The following is a 20,630-nucleotide window of genomic DNA, read 5'->3' on the forward strand; positions in this document are numbered from 1 at the left end:
TAAACCCTGTTACACTACAGCTCACTCTTCTCACTCCTGTTCCCCGTTCATCGTGAAATGGATCTGAACACAAGAATTTCTAGAGAAGGTATCTTTTTATAATTCTGTCAATACAACATTTAAAAAAAAAATCACCAAACTTATACAGATAAAATTAGGTCTGTAACAAAAGCATTTCTAAGTACATAAGAGAAGAAACTGAAGAAGCTTTTACAACAAAAGTTGTGTGCGCTGGGCCGAGATGGACCCCAGTCACTGTAGCACTCTGGTTTCTCGGAGCCTCTGGAACCTTCCGCAGCAGGCTGCAGGACATGGTCATTTCTGTTGGCACAAAGAGAACTGCTATGCACAGGGTTTCCAGAGCTCAAATGCCTACTGCAATTTAAAATTCACAGAAAACTCTCAATGAGTAAAAACATCTTAATGGTCTTGATTTTATTCACACTATTTATCCAAGCCTTTTTTTTTTTTTTTTTTTTTAAACTACAGTTAAATAAAAGCTAAAAAAGTAGCCAACTCTACACCTGATGCACAGTGTCCATGGGAAAGTCCTGGTAGAGTGGAAGGGAACCAGCGCTGCAAGATAGAACTGGCTGCCGCCTGTCATTTAGTACAAGGTGCCTTGCCACCGAGACTGGACTCCAAAGTGCAAAAGGAAAGCATTTTAAAAACCAAACCTAGAATTCAACTTCGTATAGTGACTCAGTTTTATTTACGCTAGTGACTAGGTAAAAAGAATACATGTGTGTCTGTGGTACAGTCAATGCGCCTCAACTCCTCCACTTCAATCTCTACAAAGTCACTGTCAAGTGATCAATGATGGCAAACACAGGGCTTATAATAACCAAAAGGTATAAAAAAGTTTGCAGTCTTGCCCCAAGATACAAAAACTGAATTTTAAACAATGTCAAAACATACATGATTTTAACAGTATATGAAAAAAAGTCACACATCAAATCAAGTACAAAAATATCCAAACTAACTGTTACCAACTGCACTGTTTCCATTATTCTGCACAGTATTTAACATTGAATTTAGCAGTTTCCAAAATATTCATTATTTCAGTTGAAGCACTGCCACCTTGCAGAACAGTGGAGCAGCAGGCAGGGCGACACTGCTTTAGTGTTGTATAATACAAAACCTTCTCCCTAGGAAGTAGGGGGGAAATTCCTCCCCTAGGCTGCTTTTTATAACTAACCTTGTGCCTAGAAATATAGAAGAATTCATTTACTGTTTAACAGGGCAAAGTATACATCTTGATAATGGTCATCCATTAGGGACATAAACATTGTCATTTTAAATGGCATTTCTTTGACTGATAATTGTAAGGAATTGTCAATATGCACACAGATTAGTGTTTTGTCTTGGGGAAGAAACCCTGAAGTCTGCAAGACAGTATGAATTTAATTCACCTTCACTGTTTAACTTGCAAAAAACATTCTGAATAAAAGGTTGATAAAAGGTTTTTAAAAGAGTAAAGTTGCTCTTGGTAGAACTGGCTCGCCCACGTGCCACGCGAGTGGCACAGTATGTTCAACAATAACTCGCCCATAAGGACCAGGTGACTTAACCTTGAGAACTTCTCAGCCTTAGAATCAGCAGCACTGACTTTCCTCTGCATGGAAGGCGCTCGAACACACTAAAGGGCTGAGTTCCCAGCACTGGGTGACTCCTCCATACAGAACCGCCAGGGAAGATTTAGTAAGAACTGCATCTTCCTGATCTTTAAGCTCTGAGCCACACCTGAAAGTTCTAAAATAGAAAAGAAGTTTTAATTCAGTTTCTGTCTGCTAAGAGCAAGGCAGCAAACACATCTCTCAACCCTTTATGAAAAGACAGAGCAGAACAAAATGCAATAGATCTTCAGATTATAAACACGAGTATATTTCATAGTCCACCATCCTGGAAATGGTTAGGGCGTCCATATGTGAGATCTCAGTCTAAAGGCTGTGGGTCCGCAATGGGCATGGTGTGCAGGACTTCATCCAAGAGCTGCAGAGCTCGGTGGAGGTGAATCTCAATCCAGCATGGGGTTTCCTTGATGCTCTGCCTCGGGTAGTCTGGGCCCCAGCCCTTCACAAAGCTCATCCTGAGAATGCACAAGCGCCGGAGGTCGTCCACACCAATGCCAGCAGCAGCAGACAGACCTAATGGAAGCACAAGTGTGGAGGCTGTCAGAGTGCCGGTCCTCTCTTCACACCCTCCCCAGTCTGCCTTCTTTATTCATTTCCTCTCAGCATACAACTTCTCTGTCAAGTGTCAACAGTAACCGCAGATCTAAACCTTATCACTGGTGAGTGAAAATTTGGTTAAGACAGTTTATATATATTTTTAACTACGAGAGAGCAAGTCAATTTCCACATGTCACCAATAATTCTCTTCAGAAGTAGGGTGTAGGAGTAAAAACCAACTTCTCTGTAAGAGACAGGGCCTGTCCCAGTTCTAAGAAGCCCGGCATTTACTGGCCATGCTGGAGTGCAGCAGGACTGACTAATCACCAGAGCCATGCACTTGGCCTCCCTTAGACAGGCCAGCTGACTCGGGTCTGTCGTAAGTTCTGAGAGAATATGGAGGGGGAAGCGTGGATAAAAATCAGAAATTCAATACTAGTCTGAATTCTTAAGGAAACAGATCACATTTACAACATTGAAACTAGCAAATGGCTTAGATCCCGGTCTTGTTTAATTCAATTAGTGATGTCTTGTATATAACTAAATTGTAAACTCTCAAACATATGTCACAACAGACTCTATCTCATTTTCTAGTCAGAACATACAGTCATATAATCCGTCCACGTTTATCATTATTACCGTGAGACTAATGGGAAGAATTTGCAAGTGCTCTGGAGACCCTGCAGGGTCACTGCAGTTTTCTGAGCCAGTGTGATCTGCACAAGTTAGGAACGGGGTTGAATGAATCACTAGTTATGCCTTCAGATGTGGAGATGGATGCCACACCATGAACGTCAATACTCAGGAGTTAAACTCTGCAGTCAGAGTCCCCATCAGCGGGAAACCTGGCACAGTTCAATCTTACCCTAAAAGGAAAAGTCTACAAGTTATCAACTGCCACCGTAACTTAGCTCTCCTTGTGCTCAGGATACTGCTTCTAAACGGAGGTGTCCAGTTCGGAACCTCCAGTAGCTGTTCACAGCAGCACAAAGCCAAGCACTCGGTGAGTTAACCCCTGACTGGTCAGGCAGCAAGTGTCATAGGAGAGACTGAGATATGCCAACCTCCTTTATGCCCTGATACAAATAGACTCCTAACCCAGGAAAAGTGAGACTACAACAGAAGAAAAACTTTTCAAATTTAAATGTTATATATAACCCAGTAAAAAGTTTAATTTCTATTATTGCTTAAAACAACCAATCAACTGAGTGAATCAAGATTACAAGTCACCACTGCACTCTGAACAGAAAAATCAAAGGTGTACGTACTGATGGCTGGGGCTATTCCACCCACGGACCCAGGGCCAGGGATGTTCCCTGCCACGGCCGCCGCCTGAGCAGCAGCTGCAGCTTGCGCGGTGGCCGCTTGTTGCTGCATCTGCCGGTGACACTGTCGCAGATCAAAGACCTTTTAAAGGGAAAAGTGTAAGTTTAATATATGAGTGCACTGCCGAAGACTCAATTCATCAGAAGCCAACAATCAATGTATCAACAACCCGGAGTTGCATTTGCCTCTCACAAGAAAAGAGCTAACTACAAGGGTTTAAATTTCAAGGCCTTTCCAAAATACCCAGGTTTGGTCCTGAGCACCCACCTGACAGCAGGTAACTATGTAACTCAGTCCCGGGGGATCGGATGCCCTCTTCTACCCTCTAAGGGGCTCCAGACACTCATGTGAGGCACAGACATACATGAAGACAAAGCACCCAGACATACACATACTTTTTCGAAATAAGTTTTTAAAATTTTACAGTTTGGATATCAGCAAGAGGTACATTCCAGTGAAGAGCTACCTATCTGTATCAATACAGCAAGTAAGGAACCGGCCGCCCTTTCAGGGTCAAACTATTAAGTTGTCAAGGGATGGCTCTGATATCTGGCCAGCATCTTTGACAATGCTTAAAATTGGAAAAGTATAGCAAACTTCACTGTTACTATAGAAACATCTATAGTTATTACATTTAAAACATGCACTCTGTGTGTGTATGTGTATGCATGCAATGTGTATGCGGATGCCCAAGACAGCTAGAAAGAGGATGTCCAATTCCCTGGAGCTAGAATTGCAGGTAGCTATGAGACACTTCAGGTAGGCTCAGAACCCAACTTGGGCCCATTGGAAGATTGACAAGTACTTTACACTGAGATGCTAAAGCTCGTAGAGAAAAGTACTTTGCCAACGGAGCCACTTCTCTAATCTTTATCTCATTTTAATGATAAATAAAATTTATTTATCTTTATTTTTAACTTATTTTAACGAAGTCCAAATTATGAACTGTTTTTATAAATCAAGCCTTTGATGTTTTATCTAAAGTTATTAACAATCATCTAGGTTTAATTCTGATAGCTTATATAAAATTCATATTTTGTTGTGTTTTACATTGCCTACATGCAATCACTTTTTAAAAGCCATTACTAACCAAGTATTATACATCTAACTCTTCTTTATGGGGTGAGAGTGGAGAGGTCTCACTCTATAGATTAGATTGGCCTGGAACCCACAGAGACCTTTCTGTCTCTGCCTCCCAGGTACTAGGCTACAAGTATGTACCAACGTGCCCAGCCTAATATGTAATCTTATTATTTAAACACAGGCTAAGCCGGGCAGTGGTGGCACACGCCTTTAATCCCAGCACTCGGGAGGCAGAGGCAGGCGGATTTCTGAGTTCGAGGCCAGCCTGGTCTACAGAGTGAGTTCCAGGACAGCCAGGGCTATACAGAGAAACCCTGTCTCAAAAAAACTAAAAAAAAAAACAAAAAAACAAAAAAAAAACAAAAACAGGCTAGAAAAAGTGCCTCCCCACCCCCCACAAATCATTACAATCAACCAAGTAATCCTCACATGCGGGCACAGGACAACTATGTTGTCAATGGTCACACACACACTTCTGAGCACAGTGGTACTACATTACAAGGAACCACAAAAGTGAGAACGGAGGACTTCAATCTGGAGATGATGTACCAGATACCACAGGAAACCTTTCTTCCACACATCATTCATGTCACACATCATTACTATGCTAAGAGTGGAAAGTGTTCAGCTGAGCCATCCAACATTTCTAAGACCTGTGTGCTTCCTGTTAGCTCTCCACACAGATTCTTACTGAATGGGAAACCAAGTGCAGTCACTGAAATGGAGCCATCTTCCTTCAGAATCATCTGAGGTGTTGAGAGAAGCAATTCCAAGAGACCAAAGGCTGTAAATATTCTTTTTAGCAAAAATACAAAACAGTATTTCTGGCCCACCCTTCCTAAGCTAAATAACTTAACTATGAATATCTATGATGTTTTCTGCAGTTACTTTCATGTTAATTTCAAACTCACTACATAACACGTGTGAGTATAATATTTCAGTATCTTATCTTTTAATCAAGAGCTAAATTTTGTATTTCTTTTATAAGCTTCAATTGTAATTCTACATCAGCTTTAACTAACATCAGGACATAGCTTAGGAGAGAAACCCAGTGGTGTACTATGTACACCTGTGTATTAAGACTGCACACAGGATTCACTACGTTACTGAACTAGCTAAAGGTAGAGATCATAATCTGGGCCCAAGAAAATGGTGCAGTGCTAAGAGCACTTGTTCCTGCAGAGGACCAAAGTCTGAGTCTTAGAACCCACACGGTGGCTACAGACATCTACAATCCCACTTCCAAGAGACTCGCAAGCCGCTGCTGACCTCTCCAAGTACTAGGCACACATGAGGCACACGTACACACATGCCAGCAAAACACTTATACACAGAAAAATAAATATACTTTAAAAAAAAAATCACAACGTGCAGGTGTTGGGAATAAATTAAACTTAGTGGGTTCATGACACTGTTCAAGGTAGTTCTATATAAAATGTTTGTTTTAAAAGATTCTTCTACTTTTTCCCTCAATATGTGTATGTTCAAAAACAAGTCCGATTCAATAATCAAGAAATGCTAATAAAAACTGCAATGGGATTCCACTAGTATTGATGAAAAACAGATACACTGAAACCATCACTCACTAATGGGAATATATGGTTTTTGTAAAACAGTTTGGCAGATTGTCCTAGTTAGGATTATTATTGCTTGACGAAACACCGTGAACAAAATCAACTGGGGAGGGCTTATTTCACTCACAGTTCCATATCAAAAGTTCACATGCATAGCAGTGAGGGCAACAACTCAATCAGGGCAGGAACCTGGAGGCAGGAGCTGATGCAGAGGCCCTGGAGGGTCTGCTTACTGGCTTGCACCTCGTGACTTGCTTAGCCTGCTTTCTTACAGCACCCAGGACCACCTTCCCAGGGGTGGCACTGCCCACAATGGGCTGGGCCCTCCTACTTCAATTACTAAGTAAGAAAATGTCCTACAGGTTGGCCTACACCCATTTTCTCAAGAGAGGCTCCCTTCGTTGAAAAGATAACTCCAGCTTGTATCACACTGATGAAAAAGTAGCCAGCACACAGACCTTCCAAAAATAAAAATTACTTTAAAATTAGGAGTTCATAGATGAATAAGGCCTATCCAGGAGATACTGCATGCTTTGGTCAAAGGACAGAGAATCAAACAGGAACTGGGCTAGAAGCTCTCAAAAGATGCCTGGCAGGCAACTGGTGGAGAACTGTCATACACCACTGTTAACTCAGTTGTGGATTCCAGGCTGAGGACATAGGCAAGGTGTGTCTACTGATGCAACAGTAGCCAGTCTGCTATGGAAATAACCAACCACTCCTCATTATGCTCGATGCACATGTCTGGTACTACAAAACCCAGCCAAAACTCAGTGGCTGAGGAAGTCAGAGACCCCAATGAGGAGATTACTGCTATTTTGCTAAATGGCCATAGAACACGCCCATCAAATTGTCTTCCAATGCCTACATTCATGCCCACGGATTTGTGTTGCCATCAATTTTGTTCAGAAATACTACTTTTTGCAGTAGTCAGCGGTAACCACAAAGTGCTAAGAAGTGCCTACTAGATGCTATTCATAAATAAGAAATCTATATTACCTTCTCTATAAATAAGAAATCTATATTACCTTCTCTAGTGCTCAGAGAACAATGCAAGAGGAGTTAGAAAGAATGTAAGAGGCTGGAGAAAGAGAAGGGGTGTGGAATGATAACTTTTGAGCACTGACATGGTTGATTGATTCAAACTCACAGGAGCTGTGATCACCTGTACAAGAGCTGTACAGGATTGGACCCATCAATATCCTGTCATGGAAGAGGGGCAGAGGGGCTCATAACAAACTGTTGAGGAGATATGATGCAGCCACTGTTTAGAAACCTATGCTTCTGTAATCAACTGTAATGCAACGCTAAGTCATTCATGAAAATAGTTTACCAAATGTATGAAAATGTCACTGTTAAATATATTACTATGTATAATTAGCATTACCTAAAAAGATTTGGGTCTTCTTTCTAGAATAAATATACTAAAATGGTTTGGAGATGGCTGTACAATTCTGTAAACACTAAAAGTACTGAATACTTAAAATGATTTCTGTGACATATAAATTGCAATTGCCTCAATAATGCTGTTGAAAACCAGAATTCCCAGGACTAACAGATCAAAGTGACTAGAGAGTGGGTTCCACAGCTAAGAGCACATGTTGCTATCACAGAGCACTCATGTGGCACATCACAACCACTGGCAACTCCAGTTCCAGGGGATCTGATGCTCTCTTCTGACTCTGCAATGCACTACATATGTGGAGGCACTCTTACACACATATACAAGGAAATTATTAATAAAGAAAAAAATAAAAGAAAGAAAAATTTCTTTATTAAAACTTTAAAAGCAGGTGTGGTGGAGCATGCCTGTAACCCAGTCTCCATGACGTAGAAGCAGGAAGATGAGTTCAAGGTCATCTCAGCTCTATGACAAACTCAAGGCCAGCCAACGGGGGCTATATGAAACCCTATCTCAAAAACCAAAACCATGAATACACTTGTTTACCCTGCTTCAATTCAACAGGGAAATGTCTGTCTGTGTCTATGAGTACTTCTCAGTGTAGGCACTTCTAGGGGGGCTCTCATTATTTGCATACATTTCACTTCACTGGGGAGAATCTACCTGGGAACAGTTAACTGAAATACACTCTTTACTCACCACTGCCAAAAGAATCATCAAATTAGAAAATATCAGTAGCTCAATATAAGATATATTTATACCAGTCTAATAAGATTATTCTGAAGACATAAAACAGTTGTAAAGAAACAAAGAAGCCTTCCCAGGCATGGTGGCACACACTGTTATTCACAGCAGCAGGCAGATCTTTATAATCTCAAAGCCAGCCTGCTCTCTACACACACCTAAGACTGTCTCAAAGAGAGCACCTGGGCAAGGTGGCAAATACCTTTACTGCCAGTACGCAGGAGACAGAGACAGGAGGATCTCTGTAGTTTAAAGCCAGCCAGGTGAATTCTGGAATAGCCAGAACTACAAAATCATGAATGACTCTTTAAATCTTAAGACAGCTATGGACAAAAAAGGGTATTGTGTCATATCAAATACCCACATTCACTGCAAAAATTTATGAGTACCATAAAAATCTATCCATAAAGTGAAATATCAAAAAGACTTACCAGAACTTAAATACAAATGTTCAACGAATGATTCAGCCAAAAAATGACTAGCCAAACAAAGAAACCAATGAGCCCCTCAAAATTAAAGTGCTAATACAAAAAAAAAAAAAAAAAAAAAAAGAAAGAGAGGAAGAGAGAAAGAGAGGAGAAAAAAGAGGGGGGGGGGGAGAAACAGCCTCATTCATGTCAGCTAGTCATTAGCACTTCCAAGACCGTTAAGAGGGTAAAGACAGAAATCAGTTCTTGTACTATGAAAAGGGACAATAGTCTAGTTTTCAGAGCGACAACTAAGCATCTGTCAATGAAGCAAGTACTAGGCAAATAGTGTTGACAGTCAGTTCAGATATGCCCCTAGGGGGTAAATATAGTCTATATCAAAGAAACTCAAGGGAATTCAACTCTGCTTATATCTGGAGGTGGAAATTAGCTCCCCAACAGACAAAGTCTCCCTACATCCTACTTATAAAATTGGTTCTGAAAAGTGGGTTCCAGTGACAAGCAAAACTGCCCTGTAGGGAAAGTAATGACAAGAAAAAAAAAAATTTTAAGATTTTTTTTTTAAAAAAAGACTCTTTCAAAACAAATTTTCTAACCAACCAAAGTGAAGCACAACTCATATAACGCCACTGCCAGCACCAGGATAGACAGAGCTCTGCTGTGACTCTACCATGCTGTTAACCTGGGGGTAATGTCTTATGCTTGTAATCCCAGGACCCAGTGGTGGAGGGAAAAGGATCAGCAATTCAAGATCAGCCTCGGCTACTTAACAAGTGCAAGGCCAACCTGGGCTCCAGAGAGCCTGCCTCAAAACAAAGACAAAAATAGTAATTCAAATGACAAAACATAAAAATTCCTTGTAGAAAAGTTATAAACTGCAAATCCTTCCCAACGGAGTGTTCTATGAGCAAACCGCACAACGACGCACTGCTGTGGAATTGCTCCACGGGAAAACTAACAGGGGCTACAGAGAGTGATCGGTTGTCATGGCCCACAAGCACACAGGAGGCCACTTCCTCTCTACTTGGCACATTTCTAAGTTTCACAATATAAGTCATATGGTGGACCCTATCTGTACTCAGGGATTCAAAGTCAGGCAGGGCTACAGAATGAAGCAGTCTCTAAAAAACTGCTAAGCCACAGGCATCCTATATAACTGTAAAGGCAAGGATGCAGCGGGTTAGCCACTGGGAAGCATCTCTGCTTTTGTGCACATGCTGTGTATCTATTATTGCTACATTCTCTGTATCTGAAGCATTGCCTAGAAGGAAGTGGTTAAGAGGCTCAGTCCACCATGTATGACTGCTGGTAAGGAAAGTGCTCAGGATAAAAAAAATCTAAAACTGAAAATATATTTAACTCACTGCACCTATTCTCCTCTTCCCAAAAGAGCAAGCGTTAAAAAAAAAATTGAACTGTGCTTACTATGTAACAACAATAAAAAGAAGTCTGCTTCTCAGCATCTTATTAATTTGCAGTTTTACGAAGGGATGAGGGTACTCCATTCCTTGAAACTCTTAACTTTACAACGGTCCTCCATAAACTCTTAAACACTGGCTGAAATGAAATTTTGGTTTAATTTTTAACCAGTTTCCTGTTATAGAATACAGATTTGGAGATTTTAATCAATGTTTTCAAGAATTTATGTATCACTCTAAATGACTTCAGAGATCTGAAACACTAGGACATAAAAGTAACCACAAAACTACACAGCTGCTTACAGCAAAACACAGATCCCCAGAAAACATGTCTTACACTCAGAACACATGCATACTTTGCAGTGGTGGTGCTCCTACTTGTTGAGATGGAGTAGCATCATGCAGTCGAGGCTGGCTTGAAACTCACAAAGCCCAGCATGCTCTTGAGCGCACAATTCTCCTGCCTTCTGTTGAATGTGCCCACTGCAAGATAGTCTCTCCCCCTCTGGCCAGAACCATCAACCTAAGACAGCTTCCACTTCCCTCCCCTCCACTTCCAGGCTTCAGGCAACAGAGGGTGTTAAGTCTAAAATCTCACATATAAACGCACTGACCTTTATATACGCGCTTGGGTAGATCTTATGAACAGCGTCGCCAGGTGCTCGGCCGGCCTCTCTGTCCAGGTAGTAACTCTGTACAAAGACCGCGTGGTCACTAAGGCACCTGACCCAAACGTCACCTTCACCTTTACATTCCAACTGCACTCCTTTGCCTATGTGCAACCTCAGGAAGGAAAGACAGAACTACATTTCATCTTGTTATAACAGGTTTCAGTTCAGGTGCATAGCAATAATAAAGAATAAAGAATATAAAACAATAGCTAAAAGACAGTCTTGTTAACAACTTTTATAACAAATAAATATATTAATTTTTTTATAAACAGACATAGTACTTACTATATTATCAGAAGTACTCACACAAATTTATTTCACCCAAATAACTCAGTGAGATAAATTCTATACTTTAAGATTTTATTTTTATTTGTTTTGTGTGTGTGTGTTGGGGGAGGTGCTCATGAAGGTCAGAAGTTGGCATCAGATCCTTTGGAGCTACAAGTTACAGGCAGTTGTGGGTGCTCAGAACTGAGCTCCACTCATACAGTAGCATAACAAATGTTTTTAATGACTGAGCCATCTCTCCAACCCTATATAATTTCTATTTTTTTTACAAGAATACTGAGTCTTATATGTTACATTGCTCAAATCAATAACCACTGAAAACATAAAGCTATTTAAAATATATGTAAATTCAGCTATTCAGTCAATATTTTAAGTGTTCAATATTTTATTAAGTGCTTCAAAAGCCACATATAACAGCTACTGAATAGGATAGCAGACAGAAATCATAGTTATAAAACAAAGAAAACTTGCTTTTTTTTTTCTTTTGGTTTTTCGAGACAGGGTTCCTGGACAGCCCTGGCTGTCCTGGAACTCACTCTGTAGACCAGGCTGGCCTCGAACTCAGAAATCCGCCTGCCTCTGCCTCCNGAGTGCTGGGATTAAAGGTGTGCGCCACTACGCCCGGCTAACTTGCTATTTTTTAACGCTATATTTACCAAGTACCTACAATTAAAATGGAAGCTTACAAGTTCTAAGCATTGAAAATGACTTAACTCGTCTATATTTAAGCTCATATACATAGAAAAACAATAGTCTTGAATAAAAGTTAATGTACTATTCAATTTCTCTACTCTCTGAACATACCTTGCTCTCTCAATAGCTTCTGTCCTGTGGACATTGGAGAGTTGACCCAGGCAAAAGCGATCTCCTCCCGAAGGATCCACATATCCATCCACAGTTACAATAGGGCAGCTCGAAGGAACCTTAAAGGTCTCTCCTACCTGAACATCCATTTCAAAGTAAGCAATGGAACACCAATATTCAGGAGCTACAGAAAACAAACGAAAAAGAACATGTACCTTTGTACCAGTATTAGAGAGAGAGGTATTCACTACACCAAACAAACCAAAACCAAGATGAAGGGGTGACTGGGTAGGTGAGCAAACAAAAGAAGTCTACTAAACAAATGTAACATACTTAAAAAAATAGTGATTTCCATATTACATTTACAGTACTTATACCTTGACACTCTAAGGACCAACCGAGAACTTAAAGTACATCAGAAATCAGTCTCTAGCCAGGTGGCAGTGGTACATGCCAGCACTTGAGAGGCAGAGGCTGAGGCAGAGGCAGAGGCAGAAACAGGCAGGATTTCAATGATATAGGCCTGATCTACAAGTAAGTTCCAAGACAGGCAGGGTTACACAGTGAAACCTTGTTCAGAGAAACTAAATACCTAAATCAATCAGATTCTAAAATAAACTGTTCTATTATGATAGTTCGTTCGATTGCACATCTGTTCTGTGGTCTGAATTTTCAATTTTAAAAATTACACTAACCCTAATACATAGTCTTTGTTATGTTTTTACAGACCCCTAATTAAGATAAAGTTCCTAAGTCAGTCAACATATTCCTGCTTAAACTTACAATTACGTAGTTATTTTACAAGGAGATTACTGTCTCTCAAAAATCAAAGGTCATTTGCCCAATGTACTTACATCCCATGTACAGCAAGGCATATTTTTAGCAGTTTAGGGAAGTAGTACAATTGTGGCTCTGAACATATAGTTAGTTTATTCATTTGAAATGACTATCAGGGTGGGGAGAAGAGACAATGCTTGGTTTGGATTGCAAATACAGTTAATTTTGATTTATTTTTGCATTATTAAAGAAAATTCATATACATATAATTTTTTGGTTTTCCTTTTAGATTTAACAGATATATACAGACTATCTAGGGAATCGTTTGGTGATATATGGAAAACAGCAAATGAGTTTCCAGTTCCTCACACATATACCTCAAACAGGTTTACAGGTTGCAAATGAGCAAGTGAACATGAGACGTACATCATGAGCAACACTGCAGAGGGAAATTGGGGGCATCTCTGGGACGAACCAGAGACCTGAAATTGGGGAGGCTCCCAAGAATCTATGGAGGTGACCCTAGTTGAGATTCCTAGTAACTGGGGATAGTGGCCACCTCCTGAGGCCAAGCGGGACTTCCAGTGGAGGGAGGGGGACACGAACTCACCCACAAAACCTTTGACCCAAAATCTGTCCTGCCTACAAGATGTACACAGATAAAGATTGAGGGAATGGCCAACCTGAGACCCATCCCAAGGGAGCTGTAGGGCCAACTCCTGAGACTTTAGTGATACTCTGCTATGCTTGCAAACAGAAGCCTGACATCAACAGTCTCCTGAAAGGCTTTATCCAACAGGGGATGAAAAAAGATGGAGAGCCCTACAGCCAAACATTAGGTGGAGCCCAGAGAATCATGTGGAAGAGTTGGGGAAAGGATTGAGGGAGCCAGAGGGGTTAAGGACACTACAAGAAGACCTACAGTCAATTAATCTAGGCCTGTAGGGGCTCAACAAAGACTGAACCACCAACCAAAGAACAAGCATGGGCTGGAACTAGGCCCTACACATTTGTAGCAAAAATGTCTTCATGTGTATCCCTAGCCATTAGAGTGAGGCTGTCTCTTAACTCTGCTGCCTGACTCTGGATCACTTTCCCTAACTGGGCTGCCCTGTCGGGTGAGAAGGTACACTCAGCCCTGTTTCAACTTGAAATGCCAGGGTGGGCTGGTGCCCAAGAGAGAGGGGCTTCCCTTTCTCTGAGAAAAAGGAGACGGAATAGTGGAAGGGGGGAGGGCTTGGGAGGGAGGACTGTGAAGAGAGGAAGGAAGGGGCTGCAATCAGGATGTTAAAGTGAATAAATAAATTAATGGAAAAATTATGACATTAATCACATGATTTGAGGTTCTTTGTTTTTGTAATATAAAAACTCAGCTAAATACTGTTTGTAAAGAATGGGTGGGTTGTAAAGCACAGGTTTTACAAATACTGTACAGTTGTGATGGAAAATGTAGCTCTCCAAAGTATTACCTTTAATTTCTGAAAATAAGAATAAGGTGATACAAAATCTGGATGGATGCCTAACAGACTCACTGAGTTACTTTTTATCATTCAGATCTGAACGTGATACCTATAAATCTTTTATGAGCGTATGAATATACTCCTGAAACACAAACAACCTCAAAGATACTGAAGAAAACACAACAGAGTGACTGATTGTTTAAAGAATATTTAGATAAGGCATTGGTAGTGCATACCTTTAATCCAGTACTCCAGAGGCAGAGAGGTGGATCTCTGTGAAGTAAGGCCAGCCTGGTCTACACAGTAAGTTTCCAGGACAGCCAGGGCTACAGTGGGGAGAAGACTACTTCTTTTCTCTTTGTCCAGTAATGAAAGTAGATGTGTATACTTGTTACTGTACATGACTATGGCTAGCATTAGGTAGCAGCAGCGGCACAGACAGTGGAGGGGAGAGCAAGGTGCATGACCCTAGCACTTAACTGTTTCTTGCCTTGTGATACTAACATCTTCATATCTCTGTCTTGGGGTTTCTATTGCTGTGGTAACACACTATGACCAAAAACAACTTGGGGAGAAAAGGGTTTATTTCATCTTACAAGTTTCAAGTCACAATCCATCCCCGAGCAAAGTCAAGGCAGAGTTTAGGCCAGGAACTCCTCTTATAGTAACCAGAACCACCAACCTCAGAATGGCATTGCCCAGAGTGAGCCACGCTCTCCCATATCAATCATCAAGCAAAACCAGAGTTCTAACCTACAGATGCTACAATAGAAGTAAAATTGCAGAACTACTCCTTTTCTCCAATTAGGTGGACAACAATCCCTTTCAGGATGCATGAGCCATTAAGCCGTGTCTGTGTTCTACTGAAAGATAGGCATCAATGTCAATACAGGCTGCTACATCGGTATTATGAAGTAGTATTATTATCTAAACAGTAGGGGCTACTGTGGGAAGAACGAAGCAAATTTAAACTGCTACTAATTTCCACTGTACATTTCATTCAGTATTACATCTTTCTTCGTAACTGGACCATCCTTACTCCTGCAGACCACCCCCTCCTGAGCTACATATAAAACACAAAGTTATCCTTTAACTTATAGGTAAGGGTCATTGTAGCTATATTTTTAAAGTCTTTATTAGAAACATCCAGTTGTCCTATGTCTAGAAAGGGTTGTTCCAGAAGAGCCATCAGACAACAAAACCTGAAGTTGCTTCAGGTCTGTATGTAAAATGATGCTATGTTTGCAAATAATATACTAAAAGGCACATGTAAATCATGAGACTACTACATGGTCTTATAGAAAGGACCTGAACAGTCTTAGAACTGGGTATCTGAGGGGCATCCTAGGATCGGAACCATGTGAATACTGAGAGGCAACTAACTGTATCTTCTGAAATGAAGAAAATCAGTTAAAAAGAAACAGAACTAGAAAACCTCACGTTCCTGTTGTTTGTATCTTTACCATATCATACTTTCAGGGTTTTCCTGTTGTCAAACTCTGTTTCTACCACGTGGGCCCTGGGGATCATACTCAGTCTCATCAGGCTTGGCAGCAATTCCCTTCACCCCTAAACCACATCACTAGGCTGGGTTTTAAGCTACAATTCTGAAACTGTTCTACTTAAGCTTGGCTTCCTTCTGCTGAACATTTATGTATTCCATGCCAAAACATGACAACACTATACTTCATATCTGATTTTAAAACATAGCTTTTTACTTTTCTTTCAGACAGTTAAAAATTAACTAAATATAATCTATGTGTTACTCTCAGCTACACTTAAACTGCTGGTTAAGTCAGTGAATATTACACTGTCTGAGTTTAGTTATCCTGTAATATGCACTGGCATCTGCGTATCAATTATCATAATAAATCTACATACAGGAAATCAATATTGAAATATACTTACCAGGATGGTTGGAAATGGGAGGCTGGAATGCAAGCTCATTGTGAACTGGCCCTAAGAAGAAAGCATAATAAAAACCCCATTTCATTCATTAAAAGTTTTCCAGTGCTAAAACTTTTAATAAACCTTAAATATAAATATCATAAGCCTTAACATTTGTTTAGATCAAGTTTATGTCAAGAATTTAAGTTTATTTCCTGAATTATGTTGTGATATTAACAGCTAACCACTTAGTGTTATCTGACAAATCCTATTTAACAATTTACCAGCTATACATCCAATACTTAGTACAGCTTATAAATTATTTATATAACACAATAGTATAATTAATAATGCAATGTATAATGATTTAAATTGCTAACCTTTCTAAAAATAAATGCTTCTACTTGTTAAGTTAGGGACATTTATATAATGGAACAGTAGCAATAATAATAAGCATAATTGAAAGCTTATTATTTGTTAACACATTGTGCTAAAAACTTCACAGAATTACTATATTCGCTTTTTACAATATTGCTTCAAGCAGATAAAATTACAACCCTTGAGGCTTATTAAGTTTAAACAAGTGACCAGCAATCATAGAACAAACCCAATAATTGTACACACTGGTCCTGGCAGCCATTAGAAATCACCTTCTCTGACCACATGGGAAGATAGTAATGTAACTGATATGTAACAATAAGCATACAGCATAAATTCCCCCCCATATATACATATCACACACACACACTCATTTATATGCCTGGAAGGATATAATACTAGAAGTATCCTGGGTTATAAGACTCTAGTGTTATTATTTATGCCTTTTGTACTTCCCAATTATTTGTGTACTATTGATCTTAAAATGAAAGGAAAAGTGATATGGAAGATTGATATTCCTCACTTTTTTCTTCATCCCTATACTTGTGATTTTTAAAGTCAAATAAACAATGTTCCTATTATGCCTGAAATGGACTGTCTGTAGGGTGTCGTTCCCAATGACGCCTATATGAAAAAGACAGCTCTATAGATTCAACATCTAAGTATCTCTTGTATCTACCACAATGATTCTGCAGTGAGGGAAACCTTGAGATCATAGCACTCAAGGGCTTAAGTCGACTGTGGGTGGATACACATACAAAACCTGAAAACAAAAGGCAAACAAATGAATGGAAGTCAATGCAGTGTTGATGAACCATCAGTAACAGTGAAATGAATGTACTCAGTGACCATCGTGCAGAACAGAGGTATGGTAACTAGTTAAAGAACTGTTTACAAAAAAAAAAAAAAACACTGAAAAAGTAAAAAGCACTAGTTATTTAATAAAATTAAATTGTAAGATGAATAAAAGATGCAAAACCATTTTTTAAGAAAATAGAAATCAAAGTCCTAGCTAGAAAAGAAAAAGGCCCTGCTTACAATGAAAAACGAGAGCTTACAGTAATGTCCAGGGTGGGGCGGCATAGGCGGGTGGTGCTGAAGATGGCCGTTTTGGTGGTGAGGCAAATTAGGTGTGTATGGTGCAGTCCTACTTCCAGTCCAGGTGGTAGTGCTGTCTAAAAATTAAGGCCCATATGCATTAATTTGCTTTTATAAAGGCTGCCTATTTTTCTCAACTATTTAAAAGGTTTTAAAAGCATGTACATACTATGATGGTAAGTAGCTGGCTGAGCAGTAAATCCATTCTGCTGCTGTCCTGGCTGAGGCCCTGAAGCTATCTGCAACAGTCCTTCACTATGGCTGCCTGCCAGAATACTGGCCGGCTGACCTAGAGAAACAAGAAGACATTAACACGGCACATGTATAGATGCGATTTTCATACAAAACTGAAGGTCTAATTATATCTGATAATCCACAATTATAAAAGTGGGCCAAAAGTAGAACTCATCCATTGCCTATCAAATAAAAAGTCTAAAAGCAAACCTTCAGGAGTCAGAATGTCCCTCTCTTAGCCATGTCTTTCTCCTCCCTGGCAGATACTCTCAATACTGAGAAATGCAGCTACATGCCTAAGCCTATCAGAACAGCTTCAGAAGCACATCAGTTCACTCCTCTGGCACTTCACCCAGACCACGCTGGACTTTCCTGACTAAGATCTTCAAACGCAGGCAGGAAAACGTTGCCAACATAAAGTTAGTCGTCATGGCACTAGTGCTGGTAATGCAGGACAGTGGCATTCAACAACAACAACAAGCACAGGAGGCACATGTTTTGGATGGAATAGGATGGCAAGGGTGAAAAATAACAGAAAATAAAACAACTAGGTCCATGTCAAACCAATATATCGTTTGTAAAACAACCGACAAAAGCCTATCCGTCAATTTTAAACCTTTTCATATCCTTTTTACACAATCAGAATCATGCCAAGAATGTCACTGTGTACCCATATTTGTATTAAACTAGTTGCTCCTTCTGTAATACACCAAGAAAATAAGTTTCATTTGGCTCCTATTTTGCGCAAAATAAGTTTCATTATGTTTTATTATCTGGCATTTTAAGGTATTTTATAAGTGGAAAAAACCTATTTCTTAAAGCAAGCATTACATCATGCTTATTCCATTTGGAAAACACTGAAAGGTTCTTACTATTATTTGTCACCAACACTGTAGAGTGCAATCAGAAACTAAAAGTCACTGCAATGCAAAATATCAAGAAAAAGGAACTTGCTAGGCATAGAGGTATGGCCATAATCCCAGCCTGAGAAAGGTGAGCAAGACGAATTCACGGCCAGCTGAGCCATAATTGTAAGACTCTTGTCTCAAAATAACAAAAACAAAAACAAGGGCAATGTCTCCTCCCCATTGCTCCTTAAAACCAAGGCCTGCCCACAAAGCCACTGCTCTTATCTCTAGTGAGCACTGCTGCCACAGTGGACACGGTGTCATAGTGAAACAGAGCTCGTGTACAGGCCGCCTTCCCACCCTGTCTGTCTAATGTCTTTCCTTCAATTCTATCAATATGTCTTTTTAGATATAAGAAAAAAAAATCTCACAAGTTCTAAAATCTACATATTTGTTTAATTATAAAAATCTACTATACAAAGTACTAAGGCAGAATTGGAAATATTTCATTCATTCACATCTTTTACAGGTCTTCAAGCACAACTTGTCCTGTAGGAAGGAGAGGGAAAGGGGAGGCAAGAGGAGGGGCAAAAGATCAGGATGAAGTCACCTTGGAATACCTGAACAAAGTCTGACTTCCAGAGACTGTAAAACAAGTGCAGGCCTGGGCCCCAGCAGAGATCGCCATATAAGAGGATGTCACCTATTTTATTTTCCATCTCCACCATTTCTGTCACCCACACTCCAAATGAGTAAATAAGAGACAGGAAGCCAGAAGTGTGAGGTAGGTGAGCCACACATGTAACACTAGCATTTCAGAGGTGGAAACACGGAAATCAGGAGTCCAAAGCTGACCTGACTTATGGAACGAAATCTTGTCTTAACCCCTGCCCCCAAAAAGCTATATACATATATATATATATGTGTGTGTGTCAAATGTGAACACGAATTATCTGTGCTAAGATTGTAACCACTGAAAAATTCTGCTTTCAAGTGATGGAAATGGACTACTGAGAAACTGTGAAAATATTACAAGGTCTGGGCGTGCCCAGTGGGAACCTCTTACCTACCACAGGTGACACACTAGCTTAGACCCCAGCCTGGGAGGGAAAGGAGTGGCAGAAACATTTAAGGAACAAATCTACTTATCCCAAAGATTAAAGTTCAATGTTAAGTCTAACACAGATGAACATTCTCTTAGGGAGTAACAAAATATCAATCCTTATAATCAAAATCTCTTGCCAATACAATATAGGTTTTTAAACAATGCTCTTAGCAATCAAATGCAATTAACACTCACATGCTCTATAAGCCATCTAAATTGAAAAATAATTATTAGGGGCTAAGAAGATGTCTCAGTGCATAAAGCACTTGCTCCCCACACATGAGGGGCCTAAACTCTAATCCCCAGAATCCACATGAAGCTAGATACAAGAGTATGCGTGTGTACTTCCTCCTTCGAGGGAAAGTCAAGAATCACCGGCTCACCAGACAGCTAGACTGGCAGATGCAGCTCAAACAAGAGACCCTGATGGAGAGAAAGGACCAATGACAGAGGTTGTCTCCGACTTTAGCATGTATACCACAGCACACACAGCACCATTCATACATACATGTATATCATACACAGTCAAAAAAATATTTTAACAAACTTTAAATTAAAGCAGATTATCCTATAAAGCAGGGAGTTTTTCAACCTCTAATACTATAAAAGCAAGTAACAATATAAACAAAACCAGATCACACCATCTTTGTTAGGCTCCCAAAAGCTTAGCCTAAGCTGAAGGTATAGTTCAGAGGTCAAGGATCTACCTAGCATGGACAGGTTCTTAATTTCAATTGAAGTGATCAAGAAACAAAGAAAGAAAAAAAAAAAAAAAGACAGAGGACACAAGCACCAGCCCAGATTGCCTAGACCCTCTTTGAATATCAGTGCTCTCATCCACCACAAGAATTCTTTTCAAAGATGTAGGTTTTAGCTTTATACTAAAACTGGTCAAAAATACCCGGGAAATAAATATTGAAATCAAGTCTGTTTA

The 20,630-nt window shown here is 39.9% G+C and overlaps 1 protein-coding gene across 2 annotated transcripts in view; it reads right to left on the reverse strand.

The window, feature by feature from the left end:
• Nucleotides 1-683: 683 nt before the first annotated feature.
• Smad4 (SMAD family member 4) overlaps nucleotides 684-20,630 on the reverse strand; it is a 53,536-nt gene continuing 33,589 nt past the window's right edge. The window contains exons 7-13 of one of the 2 annotated variants that reach the window (XM_029547189.1): nucleotides 17,679-17,798; nucleotides 17,470-17,586; nucleotides 16,055-16,105; nucleotides 11,910-12,093; nucleotides 10,761-10,929; nucleotides 3,440-3,578; nucleotides 684-2,147 (exon numbers count right to left, since the gene is read on the reverse strand). In XM_029547189.1, the coding sequence (XP_029403049.1) occupies nucleotides 1,936-2,147; nucleotides 3,440-3,578; nucleotides 10,761-10,929; nucleotides 11,910-12,093; nucleotides 16,055-16,105; nucleotides 17,470-17,586; nucleotides 17,679-17,798 (992 nt within the window). In that variant the 3' untranslated portion in view covers nucleotides 684-1,935. The remainder of the gene's footprint in view (nucleotides 2,148-3,439; nucleotides 3,579-10,760; nucleotides 10,930-11,909; nucleotides 12,094-16,054; nucleotides 16,106-17,469; nucleotides 17,587-17,678; nucleotides 17,799-20,630) is intronic. The other variant, XM_021214723.2, reaches the window with a different exon arrangement.

This window comes from Mus pahari, chromosome 15, assembly GCF_900095145.1.
Source record: "Mus pahari chromosome 15, PAHARI_EIJ_v1.1, whole genome shotgun sequence".
Classification (NCBI taxonomy): Eukaryota; Metazoa; Chordata; class Mammalia; order Rodentia; family Muridae; genus Mus; species Mus pahari.